The sequence below is a fragment of the Canis aureus genome, chromosome 22 (assembly GCF_053574225.1).
Source record: "Canis aureus isolate CA01 chromosome 22, VMU_Caureus_v.1.0, whole genome shotgun sequence".
Lineage (NCBI taxonomy): Eukaryota > Metazoa > Chordata > Mammalia > Carnivora > Canidae > Canis > Canis aureus.
In genome coordinates, this window is record NC_135632.1 from 33,029,165 (window position 1) to 33,055,697 (window position 26,533).

General features: G+C 39.9%; 1 protein-coding gene and 1 long non-coding RNA gene across 22 annotated transcripts in view; one reads left to right on the forward strand and one right to left on the reverse strand.

Moving 5' to 3' along the window:
- The window catches only part of LOC144293990 (uncharacterized), a 72,759-nt gene that overhangs the window by 37,977 nt on the left and 8,249 nt on the right, over window positions 1-26,533 (forward strand). The window contains exons 2-3 of the long non-coding RNA XR_013361376.1: window positions 2,034-2,141; window positions 2,945-3,002. This is a non-coding gene — a long non-coding RNA (uncharacterized LOC144293990). The remainder of the gene's footprint in view (window positions 1-2,033; window positions 2,142-2,944; window positions 3,003-26,533) is intronic.
- THRB (thyroid hormone receptor beta) overlaps window positions 15,572-26,533 on the reverse strand; it is a 371,044-nt gene continuing 360,082 nt past the window's right edge. For all 21 annotated transcript variants that reach the window (XM_077865408.1, XM_077865416.1, XM_077865411.1 and 18 more), the window contains one exon: window positions 15,572-20,441. In XM_077865408.1, coding sequence (XP_077721534.1) covers window positions 20,200-20,441 — 242 coding nt within the window. In that variant the 3' untranslated portion in view covers window positions 15,572-20,199. The remainder of the gene's footprint in view (window positions 20,442-26,533) is intronic.

Here is a 26,533-nt window from a genome sequence, read left to right on the forward strand (position 1 = left end):
TAGAGACCTACTGTTTCTCTTCAGTGTTCATAGAATAATTTGTTTCTTATCTCTGTTGTTGGGGTGCAAATTCCCTAAGGGTTGGCTTCTTGGCTAATTCATCCTCAATCCAGAGCATCTACCATAGTAAGTTTTTTATTTTGTTTTTGTTTTTATTTTTTTCTGCATAGGGAGCTGCTTAGCAAATATTTTTAATAAATGATTCTGAGTTAGAATTTAACACCTATTCTCATCTATGAAGTGGATACACACTTTCTACTACTGGTTGTTTTGCCGCCTCTCAGATAAGGATCTGCACACTGTCATATCACTTTAATTGCACCCCCCCCCCCAACAATCTCACAGTATTCAGAAATATCTCATGGGCAGGAGTCATTTCAGACATTCCTGAAGTTTCAAGAAAAAATAATTTGGATGTTTCCACACAGACTCTACACATTGCAACCCAGAGGTTCACTGTGTGGGCCAAGACTTTGGTTTCTTCTGCTCTCACATAAACTAACATTCTTCTTGGAATTCCCATCACCACAGTTATACACACTGAGTGGCTTCCCTTAGAATTTCAGGAGCACTCCTCTGATCATTTTTTTCTGATAATATGTAGAATTTGAAACAAAATTAAAGATACCATGTCACTTAGTGCTGTTCATTCTCCTCATCATGGCAGAGATTTTTCACATTTAGAAAACTTTTAACATTCTAGGAAATGGTCATATTGAACAACATTAAGAATGACCAAATCTTGTGAGGTTTCTTCAAGTATAGCATGGTAGGCAGAATAATGTCCCACTCCAAAGTCCTAGTCTAGGTCCTAATCCCCTCCTGTCTAAACATGTGAATATGTTGCTTTACATGGTAAAAGGGTCTTTGCAGATGTGATTAAAGATCTTAGGATGGAGATAATCCTGGATTATCCCAGTGAACTGAATGTGATCACATGAATCTTTAAGAGCAGAGACCCTTCTGGCTACAAAGAACCAAAGAAATGACAGTGTAGGGAGAACTTGACCATTCAAGAATGGGGAAAAGGGACCATGAGCCAAGAAATGCAAGTGGTCTCTAGAAGCTAGAAAGGGCTAGGAAACATCTCTTCTCCTAGAGCCTCCAGAAAAGAATGCAGGCTGCCAACACCTTGATTTTAGCCTGATGAGACCTATGTTAGGCTTTTGGCCCATAGAAAAAAGTCACGGTGACTGATTACAGCAGAAATAGGAAACTAGTAGAGAGAGCAAGACACGTCTTGGATATGTTTGGAGGTACAGACAAGCATTTTGGATCCAAGACACGTCTTGGATATGTTTGGAGGTTACAAGCATTCAATATAGAGTCTGTTTTGTTACATTTCTCTGCATCATCTAAATCTTCCCAGTTATCAGAAAATACTTTTATCTTTTGGCATAAACTCTGTTTCTAAAATTCCTTCCTTCCTCTCCCCTGATGTGAAGTTCAGAGGATCCAATATTGGGATGGAAAGGTGATGAATATGGCAAGTAGTGTTAGGATTTCAAGAGTGTAGATGTGATTCCATGTCCCCAGACACCTACTGCCACTCCAGGTCTCAAAGTCCATTATTAGAGATCCATGACTTGCATTTTCTTCAGTTTTCAAGCATTTCCCCCTATTACAAGCACTTGTATCTCCAGAGAGGAACCTGCTGTAAACCCTTCCAGGAGAATGGGATTCCTTTACCGCTATATTTGAGAGAGATACCAGATAGATTATATGGGAAAAGTGAAGAGAGGTAAAAGAGCAACATCACTATTATCACAATTTTGTTAAGAGCTCTTTCCTAAAATAGTTAAAAGAAATTTAAATAAGATGTTAAAAGGAACATATGTTTTGTGCATATTTATTTATTGCCAACCCTGTTTCACATGCTTTATTCTGGTGGTCTCTTTTAATCTTTAAACAGCCCTGTGAAGTGTCAGGTATGGGATTTTATTCTACCCAAACTATAAGCTAGTAAATTAATCTGTTAATGTTGAAACTGGATTGTCCAGTGCGTATTCATATTTTATTTCTGATGCTTGCAGATGAGACTCCTAGGTGAGAGACAAAGGATTTTTTTACTCATGTTGCAGCAAAAAGCATAAGCACCATCATTTTGTGCCAGATCCATTTATGACTCAAGGTCCAACAAGGTAAGCCAGTAGGGGTCCAGATGGATACTATGCCCACAGTTGTTTTGTACCATAAATGGGGGAATCTACCATTTTTATAGCAAGTAGTGAATAATCATGCCCTTTGTTCTGGAGGGAGACATTACCTCATCCCTCAGGGTTGCTTAGTGCAAGTACAACTCTGAGAAACTGCCTGGGCCCTGCATTCTTGGCATACCCTCCGTGCCAAGTGTGAGTATAAGAGACTCATGGAGAATTGTCTCTCCCAACACAAAATATGTGTTATTATTGTTATCTCACAAACAAGAAATATGAAGTGAAAGAAAGTTGGACAACTTGTCTAAGGACACAAGAAATCGTGAGGGCAAGATTCAAATTCCTATCTATATTTGAAAGCCTGTAATCATCCCACCATATGCTGCTATCCACTGGAAAGGCTACTAGAAAAATAATTATACCTTAATATTTTTAAATCATGAATTAATAAGAAAATAAAGGCAGGGGCACCTGGATGGCTCAGTTGGTTGCGCGTCTGGCTCTTGGTTTCAGCTCAGATCATGATCTCATGGGTCATGGGATCGAGCCCAGGGTATGGCTCCACTCTCAGCAGGGAGCCTGCTTGAAGGTTCTCTCCCTCTGGCCCCCCTCACTTGTGTGCTGTCTCTGAAATAAATAAGTAAATCTTAAAAAAAGATAACAAAAGCAAACATTATTAAAAAAATTAACAGAAGTAGTGGGATTTCTGCTGGACATCTAAATATGTTTATTCATTCATTCTTTTACAAAAGTTACTAAAAACTTTCTATGTATCTTCTCTGTGGTAGGAATAGATGGAGAATATGAAGAGAAAGCAGGAGAAAAAGGGGAAAAAGCAACATCCTGGTAAGTGAAATGTCTTGGTACCACTTTGTACAACAGTGCTCCGCATTGGTGAACTCAAAGCTTGAGACTGTAGAACTTTGACATCCAGAAAGGTTGATTTTCCTGAACTTCTAATGACTTTAAATTGGAAGTCACTTCAACCTTCTTCCTGTGGCCTCTCTGGATCTTTGGTTTCATTGAAGTGTAACCTAGGGAGTAGCTGTAGAAATTTATCATTGCATGAAACAAGAAGATACATTTGATTCAGAAACAATCTTCTTTTTAAAGTCCAAGTGTTAAAAAACACTTAGAATAAATTTTAATGTGATGTGTTGTTTTGATTCAGAAACAATCTTCTTTTTAAAGTCCAAATGTTAGAAGACACTTAGAGTAAATTTTAATGTGATGCATTGGAAGGATTCTTTCAATCTGAACTCTGTATTCATGCCAAAGGACTAACTCATTAAGTTCTCAAAAGTCTCCAAGGGAGAAGATGATGATCAGAGTGCTAAATTGTGGCACTTCCATACTTCTGATAAAAGCTGAGAATGTAAAAAATTTGTGATTCTTTGAATCACTTATCTAAACACATTATTGTCATAAAGAATTATGGTTGTAGACCTTGGAACAGAGAAATTCTCAGCTTCTGGAAAGCCTAGGGAAAATCTTAAGTGTGAGCCTCTTCTACCTGCCATATTCCTGTCTCTTCCATTGATTTCATCTAATGACTTTGGATTAACTCCTAGAGATCTTTGTCTGGAATTAAGTCTATATTGAAAGTCAAAAAAGCAATTAATATGCTTATGTATCAGTGACTATAAAAATGTCTAGAAGCACATTTATCTACCCAAATGTGAGCTGTGGTCCTTGATGCTGTGGGATCACAGGCCATTCTTTGTATCCTTACCTGAGGTCAGGATGCCTGTGGTGGAGAAGGACTTTTCTCTTTGCCTTTGGTTTTCCATTTTGCAGTTTGCTCACCCTTGCAGACAGCACATGTGTATGTCTGCTTTAGTGCTGATGGGGGAGTGTCTGAGGGTGAGAGAGGAAGGGAAAAGTGGGCATGAAAGTAACTGGGGGTACCAGCCTGGCCAGGAGACTTTCCCTTCTGCCTCGGAGTGTATTTGAAGGAGTAGGGTTGTTGTTTCTTTTGGCCCACAGGCCTTTCTGCACATTTGTTTGACAATTATTTACCGAGTGATTTTAAGTGCCATGCACTTTCTAGTTATTGGGGATCTAGCAGTAAACAAAGCAAATTTCCTTCTTCATGGAACTTACCTTCCAGAAGAAAATCAAAAAATTAAAAGAATAGAATGTGTCACATTATGAAAAATGATGGGAAGAAAAAAACCAGGGTGAAGCCGATGGAGAGTAAGTGAGGAAGAAGGTGAAGGAGCTATGTTCTAACAGTAAAGAGGGAGATCCTCTCTGAGGAGGGGTTATCTGGGTAGAGACCCCAAGGAAGCAAGGGAAAGAGCTGCTATTCCAGGCAGAGGGAATAGCACACAAAGGTCCTAAGATGTTTATGGAAGTCTTTCGACTTCGCAAGGAGCAGTAGATCAGTCACTATATCAGGGAAGAGTGAGTGTGCTGGGGAATATAGAAGACAGGGGGTGTCTGGACCCCAGGCCACATACAGCCTTGCACAGTCACAGTGTGGTGACCTGTAAATGTTACCTGAGTGACATAGGAAGCCTCTGAGGAATTTTTGATGGGAAAGTGACCTATTATGATGTATTTTAGAAGAATCACTGCTATCCTGTCTAATATAATTTATTTGAATACACTAGACAGTGAGTTCTAACACCTAATGACCTCTTTTTCATTGAGTGTTGAAGAAATAAATCATTAATATGTTACTGGGTATATTTAAGAATTATATTCAGTGTTGTAATAGATTAGGAAGTGATGTTTTCTGGAGAAGAAAATAACCAAAGGGAGATCAAGAAAGCCATTTGCCCCTATCTTGCTGATGGATTCAGATTTTAGTTCCCGTATACAGGTGTGTGAGCAGTGTGACTAGTTCCCTGTAAGTATACTCCTAGTACGATCTCCATTATGCTGGGAGTTTCCTCGTATATCTGGGAGTTTCCTCCATAAGCTGGGTGTCACATAAACTAGGGGGTTAGGAGGCATCCTAGCAGTGATTCTCCAAGTGCGGTCCCCAGAGCAGCAGTATCAACATCACTGAGAAGTTAAGAATGTAGATTCTTAGTCCCCGCCCCAGACTTGCTGAATCCAAACCCGCAGGCTAGCCAGCTCCCTAAGGGAACTCTAAGCATGTTAAAATTTGGGAATAACCCCGTTATGGGGTCACGGCATGGGTGGAGCACCTGGCCTGTGTTGTCAGCAGGCTACAGGGCATCACAGAGACTTGGAGCATTTTGCGGTAGATCCATGTGGGGCCCTGCTTTGTCCCTCATTTCTGGCTGCAAGCTCTTTCCAGTCAAGTCCTTCCTCTCCCTCGGCTAATTTCTGTGCCATTCTCCTCCCTGCCTGCGAGGGTTCTACTGCTGCATGTCAAATGGGGCTATGGGATGTTTTGTGGTGTTATCGAAACTCAGGCTACTTAGGGCCTCTTTCAGCTTCACAAAATTATCCTGTCACTTCCTTGTTACTTTGTGGCTTGGGAACTGGTCCTCATGTGTTCATTTTTCTTACGGGTTCCTGGTGTTTTCTTAGCTTTAGCCTAAGAAAGGGAGCCCAAGTTCTCTCTGTTCTCTGATTACCCCAAACTTAAGTGAAGTTTCTGTTCCTACTGTGGGCTCCTAGATGCTAGGGCAGCTTCAGGATTTCTTTTCAGCATTCTCTAGTGTCTGAGCTCATTTCACTTGCCATCTCCCTTCAGTAATTGAGGCAATGCTTTCTAGATTCAGGCAAGAAAAGTTGCATTGCTTTAAAAGTAACTCAACTAGGGCACCTGAGTGGCTAAGTGGTTGAGCGTCTGCTTTCAGCTAAGGTCGTGATCCTGGGGTCCTGGGATCAAGTCCTGCAGGGAGCCTGCTTCTCCCTCTGCCTATGTCTCTGCCTCTCTTTGTATGTCTCTCATGAATAAATAAATAAAATCTTAAAAAAAAAAAGTAACTTACCTATAGCACAGGCCATCCATCATCAAGGTAGACAAAGACACTTTGGGGAAAGATCACAAATGTTATCTTCTCTCCCCCTCACTGACAAAACCACTGTGCTGCTTTAAATACTTATTGGAAAAATATTAAGATTGCAGTACAGCTTCTTTTAAGAAATTCACCTGTCGGGGTGACTGGGTGGCTCAGTTGGTTAAGTGGCTGACTCTGGATTTCAGCTCAGGGTGCTATCTCCAGGTGGTGAGATCAAACCCTATGTCAGGCTCCCTGCGCACTGAGGAGTCTGCTTAAAGATTCTCTCTCTCCTTCTCCCTCTGCCTCTTACCTCACAAATCAATGAATAAATCTTAAAAAAAAAAAAAAAAAAAAAGAGAGAGAAATTTACCTGTGTATGTGCCAGATGCCTGTCAGGTGGTTCTTAGATACTCCAAATTTGAGAAGCCCAAATTTGTAGATTTGTATAACTTGAGTTAACTGTGATAAATAACTGAGGTCACCCACCACTTTGCTCTCATTGACTACTCCCCAATTCCTCATGGGCCCAGTGAACCATGATGCTGACCTTTTGGTTGTGACTGCATCATTTCTATAGTAAAGTCTGCTTTTTAAAGTTCTCCTTAGCTTGCAACAATGAAAGTATATTAGGTGTTGTAAATATAAAGGCATTGTAAACATGAATGCAAGTGAATGAATGAAATTTTGATTTTGAGCTGACCTGGATGATCAAAAATGTCTTATGATAAATTTAAAACTTAACTTGGGAATGAAGCCAAAAGAAAAAAAAATATAAATAAAAATTTTGTTGATTTCTGAGAAGAAATTTCAGAATTCCCAAGGGAGTCTTGGAATCAAGTTAAGAATATACTTTCTTTCTGGGGACAGTTGGGTGGCTCAGTGGTTGAGCATCTGCCTTAGGCTCAGGTCGTGATCCCGGGGTCCTGAGGTCGAGTCCTGCATTGGGCTCCCTTCAAGGAACCTGCTACTCCCTCTGCCTGTGTCTCTGCCTCTCTCTCTCTACCTCTCATGAATAAATGAATAAAATCATAAAAAAAGAGTATATTTTCTTTGAATCTCTGGGGTCAGTAGTTTTATTTTTATGTGCCACGGAACCATGATCTTCAGCTCTGTGGCACCGTGTGTTACCCATCCTTTTCCTTTCTGTATGAAATGTATTTGTGAGTTTTTTTCCAGGGGGAGTGTATGGTCTTATTTCTGGAGGGAAAGGAGTCTGTACTTGGATGTGAAATGAAACAGTTCCTGGGGTTGATGAGGCTGATTGCAGTTGAAATGTTTTTACGACAAGCTGGGTGTCATCAATCCTTGTAAATATGTGACTTGTAATCACTATTTTGGAAGAAAAAGTTACATCAGCTCATTTTCAGTCTTGCCATAATCCATGGTAATTTGGAGTGGTCAGAATCTAATCAGGCCCACTTTTGATAGACTTTCAAAATAAGGTGTCTTCTCAGCTCTCCAGCCTCACACGGCACCCACATTGAAGAAGCTGGGAACTTACAGCAGAACCTCAAAATAAAAGCGCCCCCCCATTCTATTAGAAGGTGATTATCTGTCCACACTATATTTTTTATCCTCCAGATTCCTTTCCACAGTGGACATTCATGGCTTTTGCTAACATTAAAGCTGAATAAAAATTTTGAAATGTAGGAGAGGGATTAATCCCTTGTAAAATTTTTTTTTAAAGTTCTGTTCTTTTCTAATCTATGAATTGTTGGAAAGTCCTCTCACACTGTCTCCCAGTATTTTTTTTTTTTTTTTTTTTTTTGCGGGGTAGGGGGTGGAGTGTGGAGGGCTACAACATTACTGAAGCCAAGCTGATTAAGACTAATTTTGGTTAAAATAAATTCGTGCCTGGGCAGACAACCAATGTTCAGAGTCTCAACCAGGGGCAATTAAAATGAGATTCATGTTATGATGGAGACTTAATAACAACGGCAGTGTTTGACATAATTTTGATGAACCAATGGCAACATAATGTTCCCAGTGTGTCAGACTATCCTAGAATTTATTTGCTATATTTTATCTCACTTAGAGTTGCTCTTTGATTCTGACACATCATTCTCACTGGTAATGGTTTCAAATCAGCCTGTCTGATTCATGGCAGCACAGAGAAGGTTTTCTCAGGAGTCAGTAGGATGATTGTTGAAAAAAAAAACACAGAGAGACAGATGGTAGACTTTATTTTACTGGCTCATCTGCTTTTGTAGAGAATGATTATACATTAAAAGTAAGTGGCATTAGAAGTCGTATCTAACTGAGGTTCATCTCACATGTTTCCATGAATTTTTTTTTGGAAAAATTACTTTATGAAGCCTTAAGAAGCACTGAATATAGTAAAATATAGTCCAGAGCTAGATACAATTTAATAATAGTCCAATTCCAAAACAAGAGTTGTTATAGGTGAGGTCATGAAATTTCCTAACACTTGATTTTAATACATTGCACTAAGTTTCTAAAACTCAGAGGAACCAATATTTATAGCAGATGGAGTATTTATGAAAAATCTGCCATCAGGTACATATGTATATATATGTATATGTGTGTGTATATGTGTGTGTGTGTGTGCGTAGAACCCAAGATGATATGAGCTAAGAAACAGATGTAGGCTTTAGACTGGGATCCCCGGAGGACCTGCAGCCTGAGATCCTGTGAGGCCCGAGGGGTGGTGGGAGGCGGCGAGGGGGGGGAGGTGCGTCAGAGGACAGCTCTGTCTCCACCTCTAATAAACAATCTATAGACACCCCTCCTCAAAAAAACTTAAAATATAGCATGAGGAACAGCCTAAAACATGAGTAAGTATGGGGAGCAGACCCCTGAGGACATGGTCGTGATGTGACCTGGTGCTGGTGCAGATCTGAGAGGTCATTTGCTCCGACACGTCTGGTCTTCTTACTACCTTGTAGTTAGGTAAGAATTTAGTGTTTGCTTAAACACCTAGAGTGGTCGGGAACTCTCTCTTTCTACTTGTAGACGGTTTAACTGTGACATAATTCTTCCTTCTTTTGAGCTGATATTGACTCCTGAGTACTGTCACTCATCAATCCTGGCTATGCTCTTTGGAAGCAGCACAAAACAAACTGATATCCTGTTCTACCTGGCAAATATCTTGGATCTGAGCTAGAATGACATGTCTTCTACAGGCTAAATATTCCTAATTTCTTGGATCATTCCCCATATGAAGTGGATTGGGTCCTGTCTCATAAGCCCTCTGAATTAGAAGAACTTGGAAAAGATGGAAATAGTTTAGTTTAAATTTGCTTAACCCACTTACGTGGCACAAACATTGAATATTCAGTACCAAGCTGATAAAAATAAAAGAGTCTTGTTAATTTGGTCTTAAAGAAAGAGTAGTGGCAGCAAAAGGCCATCTCCTCTTTCTTGTCCTGGGCAGCACAGCCTTAGATCCTAGGGCCTGTCTCTCTGCAGACACTCAACAGATACTCAGGAGACTTCGTGGCTCTATCTTGGCCTTTTAAATAAAGTTTACTCACCCATTATCACCCTGAATGAGGCTTATAAATGCCAGGATTTCTAGATGAGACGTTTCTAGAACTCTGATGGAGGTTTAGCTATCTGTCCAGATAAGGATTTGCCAGGGATCCTTGGGGTGGCGATGTGAGCACAGCGATTGAACCAGAGCCTTTTCTCTCTTTCCTAACACGGTGGAGTTTCACATGTGATATTGGTGATTGGAAACACAGTTCTGCAGCTGGAAGACTGTTCATCGACCAAGATGGTTTACATCTTTCTCTCTTTTCTTCCTCTCCTCATCTCTGAGCCACTTTTGATCTCATCTCCCTGATTCTGAGGCAATAGATTGTGTGCCTCACCAGAATTCTGTTACTTGACCATACAAGGTCCATTTTTACAGAGGGGTAACTCAGGGAGGAGATAATAAAGGGATGATTAAAACCTGGCAAGATTTTGTGGGGACCACAGGTGCAGGGTCTTGAGATAATCATATTCTCCATTTCATGAGGGTTAAAATCATCAGCCTATTACGGCCTTCCTTCTGTTTTATTTCATTTTTTTCTCATCTCTTCTACATGGGCACCTAGTCTAATGTGTTTGGTACATGTCCTTGGTCATGTACGATGTCATGTAAAACACATGGTGTTTCATTTATCTGTGTTCAGTTGGCATACCTAGTATGGTGTTTCCTAAGTGTTTCTATATGTGATTCTAGTCCAGTGTTTCTGATGCTGCAGTGATTTCCATGATGGGTGGCCTTCCACCCAATATTCTTCTTCTCCTTCCTCACCTGAACTCAATTCTCTGGTATTGCAAGGTCTGTGATGCTAGGATAAGAATGCTTATAGATCCATGTGAGGTTGAGGGTGTTCCCCGGGAATGGAATCCTGGTTGTGCAGAGCCATCAACTCTAGGAGAGCTGCAGTGGGCCGGTTTACACTCTCATTAGTAGAAGATGACGTGCTTATCTTCTTATATTCTTGTTAACACTAGATATTTTCTGGCTGCCTAAGTTTTGAATATGAAATGGCATCAGCTTTCCTACTTCTGATTACAAATGAGGGCAGGGCATCTCTCTATGTATTTGTCAGCCATTTGTGAATATTCTATTTTTCTATTGAATTTCATGTCTTTTCCTTGTTGATTTGGAAAACCTAGCTGTTTATTCCTCATACAAATCCTCTAGATGTTTCAGACATTGCAAATATTGTAAAAAATTTCGACTATATCTGGGTTTTGTTGCTAATATTTTGTTTAAGATGTTTGCTGTCCTCCTTTAATTGCAAGTGAGAGTGAAAGTTGGGTAAGAGAGGGGGGCACCTGGCTGGCTTGGTCAGAAGAATGTGTGACTTGATCTTGAGGTTGTGGATTCAAGCCTCACACAGAGTGTAGAGATTACTTTAAAAAAAAAATTTTTTTTTAAAGAATTTTTCAAGAAAAAAAAAGTTGGGTAAAAAAGGTTCTTGTTGCTTTCCTGTGGAAAGTTCCACAAGGACCTTCAGTTTACTAATTTAAATCCCTATGTGCAAATGTGTCTCCCAGATGTCAGCCAGAGCCCTCTCTGAAGAGCCACATGAAATTGCTTTGAGAAACTCTCAATTTTTTGGAACCAAACAAAGCAAGCTTCAGAATTCTATGAATTGTGGAATAATTATATTATCAAGATACCCTTTGCTTTGGGGCTCTCCTGCTCCTATCAACATGATATGTTGGTGTCCCTTTTCATTTGTTTCCACAAGAAATTCACCTGTACTGTACATTTGCAATTTTCATTTGATTATCTGAAGCTGAGGGAGTTATGGCATGGTGTCACATCTTGAAGCCTAAGTGCTTCTGTCACTTGGTTCCTTGTCCTCCCCCTGCCTTCCTCAAACTCTATTGCTATAAATTCTTTTCCTCTTGTTATGCAGAGCAGTATGGCTCTCCCCAAACTTAACTGCTCACACCCCAAATTGCTTAGTAAAACAAAAATGTCCTGTTGTTAGACTGACACATCAACAAGCCAGCTAGGGTATAAATAGGTCCTGCAAAGAGAAATTACTCTTTAATATTGCAACACCTGCAAGTGGTTTTGCAATAGATACAAACTAGTGAGAGGTGAGGTGGTGGCCTTTCTTCAGAATGCACGTTTTTTTCATTAGAGCAGGTGAGCCTTTTGGGGAGGAGGATGGTGAATATTTCCAGAGCAGTGATGCCTTTTCTCTTCCTTCAGAGCCTAAAGCTTTGTGCTGTCTTAGTGCAGGTTGTAAAAAGAACATGGATCTTGGAACTCTATGGCACCTTGGCACTTGTCAGCTGTTTGATGTTGGAGAAGTTGCTTATTCACACTGAGCATCCATTTCCCCATTGTCCAATGAAGATACTAACATCTAATAGGTTTGGTTGGAGTATTAGAGGTAATGTAGAGGGCCTGGTATGCTTCCTGGCACAGAGTAGGAGTTCACTACAAGGTGGGCCATTATTATACACTCCAGCGTGACAGTAAAGAAGTCTGGAAGACAGCACAAACTATACATCCTTTGGGATGGCTGCTGGGACTCTTGAGTGACAAGTAACTGATGAGTGGTACTTTTGTCAAAGTGCTGGAGAAAATGAAACTGAATTTTCTGAAATGTTCGATTGGATTCTCACAAGGAAGCTTACTTAGCAATGAATGATCCTGGGTGGTCTTGGGTTCTGTATCTTTTGATATGATTTATTGTTACAAAGATTCTAATTGGCTCTCACTTTAGGGAATGGAAAAGACATTCCAAAAGCTCTATTCAAGGCTATACATGCTCACAGGAGAATTCATAAAATCCTTAGAATTCAGAGAAGCTACATATCTACGATAACTGTGATAAAAACTACATATCTGCAGTATCTTTCTAGGACTCAAGATAAAACTGACAAGTGCTTTTCAAATCTCTGTATCCATTGGGGTCTGTGGGCACAAGGATTTTCAAATTCTCTATCTTGGGGGTTTACTCTATATGCATCTGCCTCCCTCATTGTGATTAGTGCTATGAACAAGAAAGTTAAAAGAAAATAAAGGGGAAATTATCCATCTGTCTTGAAAGAAGAGTATTCATTGCAACCTCATCTGGCTTAATTTTTCATAGATTTGGTTTCCACAAATGCTTGTACCAGAGCGAAATTGTATATGAAAAATTATTTAAAAAACCCATTGGCTCCTATAAAATTTTCAGCTAGATATTTATATAGAAAAAGATTTGCCCTTGAAATGAGCCACCTATAAGAAAAACTGAGAGGTATAATGAAAAGAACAGTCTATGTATTTTTTCAACTACTGCAAGAAAATATAGCCAGATGGACAGTTTACATGACCATTTTGCATTAAATTAAAAGCCCCTATACACACAAATTCATGATACAGTGAAATATAGGTTTGGTTCATTGGTTGAGCTTCATGATTTTCTTTGGAACTTTGAACTACTATGCTCTTTCTCCAGATAATCAGAAGATTGTGTTGGTTGGAGGGACCCCTGTGTCGGATCATTGCAAGATCCTCTAAGCTCCATTGCTGTTTCCAAAAAGGCCAGGACTAGTGGTTTCACCCCATTTGCCACCTGGTCTGCCACCCAGTCTAGATGGGCTCTGCCCAACTGTGGAAGTGAACATTGACTTTCCCCACCTGGGGGATTGCTTTTGCTCCTGAAGCATGAGACCACAGGACCTGCTCTGTGGCCAGGCATGTACAGTGTAGATGGAGAGGGGAGTCAGCCTTAGTTTTGATAATGAGAGATGAGTATTAGTAGATAAATTCTTATTTCTCCACTCTCAGATGAACTATCCTGAGATACAATAGTTCATCTGGCCCTTCAGAAATTAGTCTTGCATGACTGAGCACCCTATTGTGCTTGGTGTGACCAGCTCAGCAATGCACCCATGTATATACTCTCTTTCCTACCCTGACTCATGCTCTTTCTACTCCACTCTTGTTTCTCGCAGGGCTACTTTCCCTAATAGTACGGTAGCACATACCCTTGCTTTCTGGGTAGCACATACCTAGCAATGCAAAAACTGGCTAACACAGCTTTCTTCTCCTTTTAGTATAACATCCAGATGATGCCATTTTACTAACACAGGCTTCATTGATGATTTCATCAGTATATAGTGTAAATGGATTCAATACATAGAGCATTTTTGTCAGGTAGCCCATGGATCCTCAGAGACACACATTCAAAAGGTATCCATAACACTCAACATTTCAGTAGCTTTACTGACTTTTGCTTTGGTTTGAACAAACATATTGCATTTAATGTGTCAGATCTTGTGTACAGGAACCCAATGACAGGTCCACTTATTTACAAAGCTAACATGCTCTGGGTAGCTAAGTATGAAGCCACGGCGATTTGTCATTGTGAGGTGGGGAAGCAAAGCAACTTCATTCTGTTTTTTTCTTCATTAAAGATTATTGGAATTCTCCAGGTTTGTGAGATCACACCAGCTCCATAGCCTGAATCAAACTATTAGATACCACATTAATTTTGGACTAGCTTTGCCTATGTAAAAAGGGGTTAAGAACTGTACCTAGCTGGAATATATATGTGAAAAACTCTCCCAAACAAAAGGAATAAAGTAATTTTTTGAGAGAGGAAAATGTGTTAATTAGGATGGAGTTGAAAGGTACATTATGGGTCCTGGGATTGAGCCCCACATCGGGCTCCCTGCTTGGTGAGGAGTCTGCTTCTCTCTCTGCCCCTTCTCCCTCTGCTTATGCTCTCAAATAAATAAATAAAATCTTAAAAAAAAAAAGAGAGAAAGATACATAATGTAGAAAAGAGACAAATATAAAAGTGTACATGTCATTTGAGGAGAGAGCAAGAGGGCCCAGGAAATAGTATTCTGACCTGATCTAGCCCAGGAAAATAATAAATGCTTGCTCCATCTTACCTGGACTGCCTTCCTTCATGAGCCAGGTAGGATATAATCAGACAATCTCCTTTAGAAAGTGTTTTTTTGGTTCATGTCCTGGCCAAATTGTGATGAGCTTCCTCTGTGTTAAGGAGACTCCGCTGCTCTACTGAAAATGGACATCCTCTCAGTCTTAGCTGTTGGTGTGGACATTTTGTTGGTTTTGCTTGCTGCTCTTCCTCCCCACTTTTTCTAGCAGCAAGACATAGAATTCGTAGAATTTCCTTTGGGGAATCACCTGTCAGTCCGTAGTTTAGATAGGACTGATTATACAAACCCCCCTATCCCCTTTCCAGGATATCAGAGGATTAAGCTAATTAGTATATATGTCCTCTGCAGCACGGTGATTGGCTCAGGAATGGGCGTGTGACTGGAATTGGGCCAATGTGGATTAAGTCCAGGATTTTTACTGGAACTGCTGGGGAAAAGAAACACTTTTTAGTTGGTTTGGAGCTTTATGACTAATCTGGGAGGTGATGGGGTGGGGTGGGGGGCACCATAAGGTAAAAGGCTTGTGGGCATGATGTCTACAGAAAGGATAGTTCTACAGAGGGAAATCTACACAAAAACATGAACAGGGGTATCTCCTGACAAATACTGATTGAGCACTCAGATTCAGCCATGCCTGACTCCTGAAGTTTTCAGATATTACAGTAGATAAATTCCCTTTATGCACAAGCCAGTTTGATTTAGCTTTTTTGTTACTCATCACAGAAAGAGTCCTATTTAACATGTGTTCAGGGTCATGGACATAGAGATATATATTGATAGCTGAGATGAGTATAATTCCATGAATAATATTTTGGAACATTTTGAGATAAGATGAATAATCCTGGAGCTGCAGAAATTTAATTCTTCCCTCCTCACCCACCTCTGTGGCGCCTTCTGAGAATATAGTCCCCCATCAGCCTATCACTTCTCCCTGCTACCTCTATACCCTCCTCCTAAGGAAATGCATTTATTCTAGTAGATGCTTATGAAATAAATGCCCTTATATCCCAGTTTCCCTCCCTTTGAAGCAGCTGAGGTGAAAAGAGCAGGCGAACCTGTGCTTATTTAGAAAATAATAATATTTAAAGAAAGAGACTGGCAAGTATGTCCGTTATAAGCTTTTCTTTTTTCTTTTTTAGAATTGAAGCTTATGAGTTTATCTACGCCCACTATATTCATAATTACAATTTAATATCTGCATACAAAAGCTATGTAAAAATTCATTTTTCCCAAATATACAAATTTTCTTTTTTGGATAGTTTAAAACATTTGATCACAGATTTTAACAGAGTTTTAGGCTGAAAAAAATATTACCAACCTAGCAATATCACTTAACACTGTTTGCAAAACATGTATCTTCCAATGACTGTAAATCTTTTCCTACTTTGCAGTATTTTTCTGATTCTCAGGGCATGAAGACATTTTGAGGGGGAAAATGTGTTTTCTCTGGAGAAAACATAGAGAACTCGGCTCTATAATCAAATGAAAAATGCCAATTAGGAAGAACCAAAACAAAGAAGTGGTGTAACATCAGCTCAGTCATGCCCTTCTCTCTTCTGTATCAACAGTACCTGTGTAATTAAATAAAGTGTCTTCTTTTGTCTTTCATTGTGCTCCGTAATTGACATGAGTATTGTCTGCATCCTGAGGAGGACAGATTTATATTTGATTGTCTTGTGCATAAGGTGGGTCAGCTTTAACTGTGCGACAGAAAGCCACAAACAGCGTTTTACCTACACGATATTGCTCTTGAAGGCGGCATTAATTAATGTGGAAACACACTAGAAATGCACACTTTTTGCATTTGCAAACATTTATACAGCACAGTAAAAATTCTGTAATAAGGCCAAACCTTTTTTCCCCCCAGTCTGTTCTGTGTGTGTGTGTGTTTAATGTCTTTTTTTTTTTTTTTTTTTAAAGATTAAAGTAAAATGTCTCAATTGTAAAAAATACACACCGGGCAAATCCTTACCTGGATAATAAATATCTACATCACAGTACAATAAAATTTCTTCTCTATAAAATTTAAATATGGATTATAGTCTATCACTATCAAAAGAAACACTATGCTAATATTTCCATATTATTAAAATAACAGGAAAAATTACAAGCTTGTCTTAGAACCTGATGCCATAGCTGTTGAAAAGGGCAAAGAGATTCAAATGTCCATAAGTACTCTCCTTCAGGAGAAGAGCCGCCGCTTGGTTATTCACTTAAATTCAGTTTGTGAAAAAGGTTTAGCCTTACAAATGCTGGCTACATTTCAAAAACCATAAGACCGATTTCATAATTTATGACTCATGCATCAAAAGGTCAATATGACACAAATAGGTTAGAGTTCCATAGAATAAAAATGGATCACTGACAATGACATGCTTTGAGGGTTCTCAGCAGTTCCACGGAGGCTGAGTCTCTCGGGGGCTCAGTGCTGTGGAGGCGCCAAGACTCGGGCACTGTCCACAGGGGAGCAATGCGAATGGCGTGGCTGGAGCGGAGCCCGGTGGTCCGTCCCGATGACCGACGGCCACGCTGCAGAAGGAACAGGTGTCACTTGGGGCACAGGTGAGGGGGTGTCACGGGGCCGAGGCATCAACACGGCAAGCACGTCATTGAGGACCAGGGCTCATGGGGACTAGAAAAAGCTCTGAGGCAGCACGTGGTGTTTTGAGCAGAATCATAAAGAAGAAGAGATCTTACTGTTTTCACTATTTCTTGAAATACTGCACAATTAAATTGAAGAGCAAAGTACACTTGAGGATTACAGACGCACACACTTGCACACCCCCCCCAACCACTCATCCCCCAAAGTTAAGTGATTTATAAATAAGAATCCCAGTGGTACAGGTGTGTTCTCCTTTACTGGGATGTCTCCCCTCTGTGAGGGGTTTCAATCAGGTCCACACTTGATTTGAAAGGCGGGACAATATAAGAAAAAATGTTTAAAAAATTCCAGAGTAAACCCCTCCTGATTGAGTTTTATGAGATGGAGTCTTGAGATTCATTAAATACCTCAACCAGTTACAGAAGAAATGAATCATTTCGGCCCCAGAGTCATGATCCTTTGAGTCCTTACAGCCTTTCCTTTCAAACTGAAGTACTTTAAGGAGTGTCCTACTCAGCATAAAGCACTCAGCCTACAAGAGTTTTAGATCAGCAGTTTGCCTGGTTAAGGCAATCATTTAAGGATCCTAGGCTCAAACCGAAATGTCCTTGGGGTTGGCTGGATTACTGTAGATATACTGTACCATTTGGCCAATGCCCAGTCATGGTTAATCCCCAAAGGATTCAGATTTAGCCTCAGATCAGACTCTACTTCTATTTGAATCTGGGTGTGTCTCATGTTCTAGGGAATCTCTGTGACATGAATCGAGGAAACTTTCTCCTGGGAAGGCTTGATGCCCAGCAGGTCTGTGAACCCTCCAGGACCCCACCTGCTTGCCTTCCTCTCCCCTTCTGAGAGAAGAGTTGCCTCTCAACGCACGGAGCTTCTTAGAGTTACCCTGGAGAGGTACTGTGTTTCAAAGAGTACTTCTCCAAGGAGAGTCAACAGAGCGAGCTAAGTTGCTAACAAAGCAAGGACTTCAGGAGACTGGCTAGAGGCTGCCTTAGAGAAAACAAAACAAAACCAACCGTCTGTAGATAAGTCAAAGCAGGTAATCTGCCCATGAACTTCATGTTCATAATCTTAATCTCTTCCCCTACTTTCTTTCTTTGCTTAGCTAGTTCCATAGCGATATTCTTGTTTCCTGTTCCTCAGAAGCCAGGATAATCACTTTTGCATATTAAACATATTTTTTTCCTTCTAGATTATTCCCAATCACACTTAGGTTTTTCAGTGCTGTTCCTCTTCTTTTTCCAAGGCCATTCTGCCTTTCCTTACATAATTGATGAGTAGTGTGTCAAATTCTTGTTTTGACTCAATACCAAGTATGCTTTCCCTAATTGTTAAGAGGGCCATAATTTCTACCTAATCAAGCTAGAAATTTGAATATGAAAGGAACCATCAAATAGGAACAGATTTCCCCCCTGAAATTAGTACAATATTAAGGGTGGGAAGGATTTTAAAGTTCATGACTTTTCCCTAGGTGAGAAAACCAAGACTCAAGGTCACAGATCTACCAGCTGACAGAGCGCAAAGTAGAACTCAGGCACCCTGACTTCTGGGCAAGTTAAAAAAGAATTAATTCACTTGGTTTTCACGGTGACTTGCATTCCTTTGTTTTTAGTTAAATCTCATGGATATGGCTTATTTTCCCCAATGTTTCCAGGATAAGGCAGTTCAAGGCAAGTCAAAGAATAGTTTATGTTTACCACACCAGTGAAGAACAAGATACATTCAATTGCATGGGTACCATCTTGGCCCATTTTCTGGAGTTGAAATGATCAGGGGTCACCATGGGTTTTCTGGGCATGAGCTACTACAGCCTTTGTCATCAGGGAGGAGGGTGAGGCAAAGAAGGTGAATGTTTGTGTACATGGTCTGCAGGTTTTTTCTGTGAAATATCTGTCAGGGCAATGCTCTCAGAGGGACCTAGAGGGTCAGTGGCCGGACCCGGTTTGCTCAGTGATAGTCAAGCCTGAGAGTCAGAGGGAAAAGGGGACTAGGAAACATCTGTTTGTAGAGCAAAGACCTTGAGGATCTAAGACCAAAAGGAACCATGAGCACACGAAGAGACTCTCAGAACATTGTACCTTCTTCAACTCAGAATGTACTGCACTGATCTCTCCTCAAAATTCCTCCAGAACAAGACTCAAATTTCTGCTTGTTATCTCTCCTTGATTAGAAGATTTAATCCGTAGGGAGATCTGTTGTCAGCTCAGCAAAGATGCAATCAGGATTAAATAACTTCAGGAGTTTGGGAGATGACAGATCAGATGTCATTGAAAAGTGACAACGCTCTGCAAATTGGTTTGATTTTGGTGGAAATTTTCTCTGAGCCTAAATTGTGAAGAAGCCTTCCTACTCTGAGGTAATGCCATGTGGATTTTTGGAAACTGTCGAGTCACTGCCATTAGTGAAGCTTTTGAATTTCTTTGGGCTTACTGAGGAGAATTATTTCCCTTAGTCAGTCAAATACCTGCACATCTTTGAGAGTCACACTCTTGTATAACTTGAATGAAATCATAGGATTATAAAAATTAGAGTGAAAGGATAGTTGATTTTTCAGGAAGAAATGTTCCTATACATTCCAAGTTATGCTGCCAGGAGAGAATGAAGAGAGCTGAAAACAGCATGCTCTTGAATAGATAAAAATCAGTTCAGACCTTTCCCTAGAAAGCTGAAAGCCACATCTAACCAAAAAGGTCATCTGTGCCATGCTAATTTGAGCCCTGCAAAAATCAGGACTGGATCAAGATGACCATATTATCTTGGCTTTAAGGCTTCATTAATCTTCTGCTGTGCCATTTTGTTTGTTTGAGTCTCTGACCAGGGACAGATGGGAGCTGGTGATGGTTGGTGCTGGTGAATTAATGATTGTCCCCACCCCACCTCCACAACTGTAAAACCTTCAAAGCATTCACATCAAAGGACTGGAGAACAAAATGCAATAGTTACAAGTACCCGCATTCAAGGGGCAATTTCATCCATGTCTATGCTAAGGACTACCTCCCTTTACCCCCAAACAGTCCCTCCCAACACAAAGAAACAAAGGAACAAACAAAGAAGAGCTAGGCAATGGAATGAAATGACACCCAGTAGTGCTGTAGGAATTATGAGAATGAAGTCAATCAGTCTAATCCTCGAACACTTCCAAGAACAATGGGGGAAAGAGTTCGGTGGGGCATTCCACCTTCATGTGCAGGAAGCGGCTGGCATGGCAGGCTCCAATCATCCGCAGGTCTGTCACCTTCATCAGGAGTTTTGGCCAAAAGTGTGTCACATGATGTTTCCGATAATTGATATAGTGTTCAAAGGCCAGTAGGAAACTATCTTGGTATTTTTCTATTCTTTCAACGCAGGCGAGCCCTGGGCGGTCTGAGGGGGAAGAACAAAGATGAATGTTATTCAAAAGTGGAAAGGAAAAGCTTTGACTTGTACAGTTCAAGCCATTTAATATGAAGTGGGCAGATCAACTCCTAGGAATGAGTGTAGATATGAAAGGAACTCTGGAGCATAGGGAAGTGTCACAATTTACATAAAGGGAGTCAATGCTTTGTTTAGGTAAAAGTCTCCAGGTTAGACAAATCACCTGGGATTGGTGATGCCTCTCTCTTAAGGTGCAGGAGAAGCCTCACCATGAGAGTCAAAATACCATGCATAACAAGGGGAAGATTTTGAGTTGCCCCTAGCTGCCTGGCTGAGAGGTGAAGACAGGCATGGACATGCAGAGAAGGGGAGATGTGAGAAGAGATTGAAAACATTGCAGGGGGCCTGAATGCCAAGTGAGGAGTGTCACACAATAAGAAATTTTCATGAAGACAAAGAAGCACAATATCCAATTTTAGTTGTTTACCAGGCTGTAAGGAACCACTCCTTCCCCTCCCTTGTACATGTGATAAAACTGCTACCTGTAGCCACCTTCCATTGTTGTGTTTTGGGGAATTAAATGAAAAGAAGAGATGTTAACCATGCTAGTATCACCCTGTGCAGAGAAGAGAGAATCACTGTGGGAAGTTGGAGCTAATAAGACCATGACCATGTAATGACCAAGAAATCTTAATAAGCCTTGCCTGGACTGCTGGCCTTCCCAAAATATGTAGAAAGGGACTCAAGGCAATTTCACAAAAATGATAAAGGCATGTCATGAGAAGGCTAGATGACTGGGGAAGATGCAGGATGCAAACACTTGGAATATGAAAGTGGGTACAGGGGAGTGTACCTCAACATAATAAAGGCCATATATGACAAGCCCACAGCTAGCATCATATTCAATGGTGAAAGCCTAGAGGTTTTCCTCTAAGATCAGGAATAAGACAAGGATTCCTATCCTCAGTACTTTATTCCACATGGTACTAGAAGTTCTAGTCAGAGCAATTAAGCAAGAAAAAGAGATAGAAGGCATCCAAATTGGAAATGAAAAATGAAGCGAAACTGCCACTATTTGCAGATGACATGATATTATATATAGAAAACCAAGACTTTTCCAAAAAAACTGTTGGAATTAAGAAATGATTTCAGAAACGTTACAGGATACAAACTCAGTATACAAAAATCTGTTTCATTTCTATATATTAATAATGAATTATCAGAAAGAGAAATGAAGAACACAATCCCATTTACAATAGCATCAAAAAGAATAAAATACCTAAGAATAAATTTAACTAAGGAAGGAAAAGATCTATACATTGAAAACATAAGACATTGATAGAAGAAGCTGAAGGAGACACAAATAAATGAAAAGATACTCTCTGTACTCATGAATTGGAAGAATTAATATCATTAAAATATCCTTTCTACCAAAAGCAGTCAACAGATTCCATGCAATCCCTATCAAAATTTCAATGGCATTTTCTGCAGAAATAGGAAAAACAATCCTAAAATTTGTATGGAAACACAAAAGAACCTGAATAACCAAAGCAATCTTGAGAAAGAAGAACAAAGCTGAAGGCATCATGCTCTCTGATTTCAAACTCTATTACAAAGCCATAGTAATCAAAACAGTATGGTATTGGTATAGAAACAGACACAAAGGTCAAAGGAACAGAATAGATAGCCCAGAAATATACTCCTGCATATATGGTCAATTAACTTATGACAAAGGAACCAAGAATACAGTGAGGAAGGGACAGTCTCTTCAGTAAATGATGATGGGAAGATTGGACAGCCACATGCAAAAGAACGAAACTAGACCCCTATCTTACACCATACAGAAAAATTAACTCAGAACAGATTAAAGACTTAAATGTAAGACCTAAAATCATAAAACTCCTGAAAGAAAATGTAGGTGGTAAGCTCCTTCACATTAATCTTGGTGATGATTTTTGTGGCTCTGACTCCAAAAGCAAAGGCAACAAAAGCAAAAATAAAGTGGGACTACATCAATTGAAAAAGTTTCTGCACAGCACAGGAAACCAAAAAATGAACAGGAAACCTATGGAATGGGAGAAAATATTTGCAAATCATATATCTGATAAAGGGTTAATATCCACAATATAAAATGGACTCATAGAACTCAATAGCAAGAAATCCTACAATTCATTAAAAACTGAGCAGAGGTTCTGCAGATATTTTCCCAAAGAAGACATGCACATGGCCAACAGACACATGTAAAGATGTCCAACTCACCAATCATCAGGGAAATGCAAATCAAAACCACCATGAAATATCACCTTACACCTGTTAGAATGGCTCTTTATCAAAGACGGCAAGAGATAACAAGTGTTGGCAAGGATGTGGAGAAAAGGGAACCCTTGTACACTATTGCTAGAAATGCAAATTTGTGTAGCCACAATGGAAAATAGTATGGAGGTTCCTCAAAAAATTAAAAATAGAATTACCATATGATCCCGTAATTCCATTACTGAGTATTTATCCATGAAAACAAAAACTTGAAAAGATATATGGATCCCATGTTAATTGTAGCATTATTTACAATAGCCAAGATATGGAAACAACCTAAGTGTCCACCCATGGACAAATGGATAAAGAAGATATGGTATATACATAGAGTGGAATACTACTGAGCCATAAAAATGAAGTCTTGCCATGTACAACGACATTGATGGACCTTGAGGACATCATACTAAGGCAAATAAGTCAGAGAATGACAAATACTATATCATTTTACTAATACGTGAAATCCAAAAACAAAAAAAGAAAGAAATAAAAGCAAACTCATAGAAACAGAGAACAAGTGGTTGCCAGAGGCTGTGGTCTGCGGTGGGCTTAATGAGTGAAGGGTGTCTAAAGGTACAAACAAACTTCCAGTAATTAGATTTAAAAAGTCTTGGAAATGTAATATACAGTATGGTGACTATAGTTCATGATACTCTATTCCATATTTGAAAGTTGCTAGTAGAGTAGATCTTGAAAGTCTTCATCACAAGAAAAAAATTTTGTGACTATATATGGGACAGATGTTATCTAGACTTACTGTGGTGATCATTTTGCAATACATACAAATATCAAATCATGTTGTACATCTGAAATGATTACAACTTTATATGTCAATTATGCCTCAATTGAAAAAAAAATTATAAACCTGGCTGGATTCCTCACATAGCTCCAGGGAGCCCTACCGACCCACTGCCCAGTACTCCTCTGTTTGCTCTTTGTGGCTCTGATCAAATAAGTTCACACTTTTAAGTGTCCAGGTATTGAAGTATCTGTATTAGTAAAAATCAAAACAGAGTTCTGCTTAATCTATAAGGAAGGCTCAGCACTAATGTCTCAATCTGCTCTTCTTAGTTTAAGCAAAAGATATGGGCTTTCAGCATCCCCTATTTGGCTTGAATTGTCATTTGTGCATTTTTATTTTGTGTTTTCCTTTGTATTTGATGCTGCTGCTCTATGGATCTCCTCAATCCCTCTCTCCCTCACCCTTGTCTTCTGTCTTTGAGAATGCCGGAAGAATTCTCCACAGGATCCTTTTCCTTTTGATCCAAATAGAAAATCAACATAATACTGCTCTGGATGTACTCCTTCACAGGGGAAAAAAAATAAGCTGGGTTTCGTGGCCTCAAAATTCTGTCCTTTGATGAGAGATAAAGATAAGGTGGTCATATAAATGACACAGAGAAAATGAAAGGGCATTTCATCATGTTCAAGTGGCACTAAGCATGTTTATGAAGGAATATTTTAAAGGTCAAGGACTGTTTTTAACTCCTGGAGACAGAATTTCTTAAAGATCTGTCCTTCTGATCAGTTCCATTTTAGCTCTCCACTCATCACTGCAGGACCAAAGAACTTAGTGGGAGCAGCTCCTGGAAAAGGCTTTGAAGAGGAGGCGTAGGATACTGTGTAACCGATGCCACACAGAACAACAGGGTGTAGAGGGCAAGGCTGAGATGGGCTGGAGCCCCCGGAATATGGATACGTAGCTATCACGTGCCAACTGTAAAGTGTCTGGTAATAGTTTTCTGGTCCTGGTAGTATGAAGGAAAAGTGCCCAGGTCATTAGGGCGGAGAAGATTTTTAAAAGGTTTTAGGTATGCCATGCGGTTACCAGGCAGTGACAGTGTCATCAGAATCGAGGATGGAGGAAGAATCATCCAGGTAAATATCTGAGAGGTTTGGTATCATAATCACAACCCTTGCCTTGTCCAAATACTCCCTTTATTTACCTTACTGAGATTATTTGCCTAACAATCTGTTAAAATTAACTCACTATGGAGGAAACATTATATTATTCAGGAAATAGAAATCCATGTGCTGCCCATGGAAGATAACTGCCAAAATGGGTGCAAGACAAAAACCCTTATTAAACTTTAGCTCAGGAGTCCTGCTGAAGACTGTGCCTGATACCCATCCTGTCTGTTCAACAGAGAGGTCAGTAAGTTTAGCGAGGCGTGCAGGATAGGCTGGTTCCAAAATGAATCTCTCTCCTTGCTTTATTCAGAAGGAGGTACAACTGGAAGAACATTCTAAGAGATACAGCTTTCTCACTAGCTGGTTCAATGTTATTTAAAATTGTCTTTGTAAAAACAAAAACAAACAAACAAACAAACAAAAATAAATAAAAATGGTCTTTGTAGCACTATGATTTCTGCTAAAAATTACCTTGAATCCCTCCTCCAGGAATAGAATTCCCACTTATTGAGTTAAATTTTTTTATTTTAAAAGACTGAAACCGGGATCCCTGGGTGGCGCAGCAGTTTAGCGCCTGCCTTTGGCTCAGGGTGTGATCCTGGAGACCCGGGATCGAATCCCACGTCGGGCTCCCGGTGCATGGAGCCTGCTTCTCCCTCTGCCTGTGTCTCTGCCTCTTTCTCTGTGACTATCATAAATTAAAAAAAAAAAAAATTCTAAAAAAATAAAAATAAAAAAAATAAAAGACTGAAACCCAGAGAAGATAAGGGGTTGACTCAAGGTCACATAGGGAATTCTTAGATAAGCTATTCACTCTATTTCTTTAAAAATAATTCTCCTGAAGGACCGAGGACCCTGGTTTCTCACTGATTGTTGACTGGAAACCACCCTCAGCTCTGAGAGGCCACATTCAGGTCCCTATCATGTGAGCTTTCCCGATATGGCTGCTTACTTCAGCCAGCCAGCCAGCAAGGGGAGTTTCTGGAGCAAGTCTGTTAGCAAGAGAGAATTTTTTTTTTTTTTAAGATTTTATGTATTTATTCATGAAAGAAATGCAAAGAGAGAGGCAGAAACATAGGCAGAGGGAGAAGCAGGCTTCCTGTGGGGCCTGATACGGGACTTGATCCCAGGACTCTGGGATTACAACCTGAGTTGAAGGCAGATGCTCAACCACTGAGCCACCCAGGTGCCCCAAAAGGGAATCTTATATAACGTAATGTAACCTAATCACAAGGAGGTGGCATTGAATTCATCGTATTCTACTGAAGCAAGTTACTGGTTCTGCACACACTCAGCAGGAGGGGATTGTACAAAGGTATAAACATCTGAAGGTGGGGAACATGGGAGGCCTCCTACGGCTTGTCCGCCACAGCATACAACAGGGTGCCTTATGCTATTTTATCTACTTATGTTTATATTTTAGATTTTTCCTAATAAAAATAATTTTTTTATAAGTCTGCCATACCTAAATGTTCTGTAGCAAATACATTTCAAGATGAGCTTAAAAAAAAAAAAAAAAAGAAGGAATTCTACTGAGTGAACCAGGAAGCACGAACTCTATAAAGGATTCTCATTGTACTTATGACCGAAAATTTATCCATCTATTTAGTCATTGATCCAATAAACATTTCAAATTCTACTAAACACTGGCCTAAGCAGTAGGTGTACAACTAGACACATTTCTGTCCTCAAAAAATAAACAATCCAGAGGTAGAGGCGGATAAGGTAAGCTGACAACTATAGTGCAGAGTGACAAGTGCTGAGGCACAGCTAAACTGAGGGTACTCTGTAAAGGCACAGGTGGCCTTTGAAACTGCCTATTTATAATTTTTAAAAAATTTATTTATTTATTTGAGAGTGTGTGTGTGTGCATGTGGGGG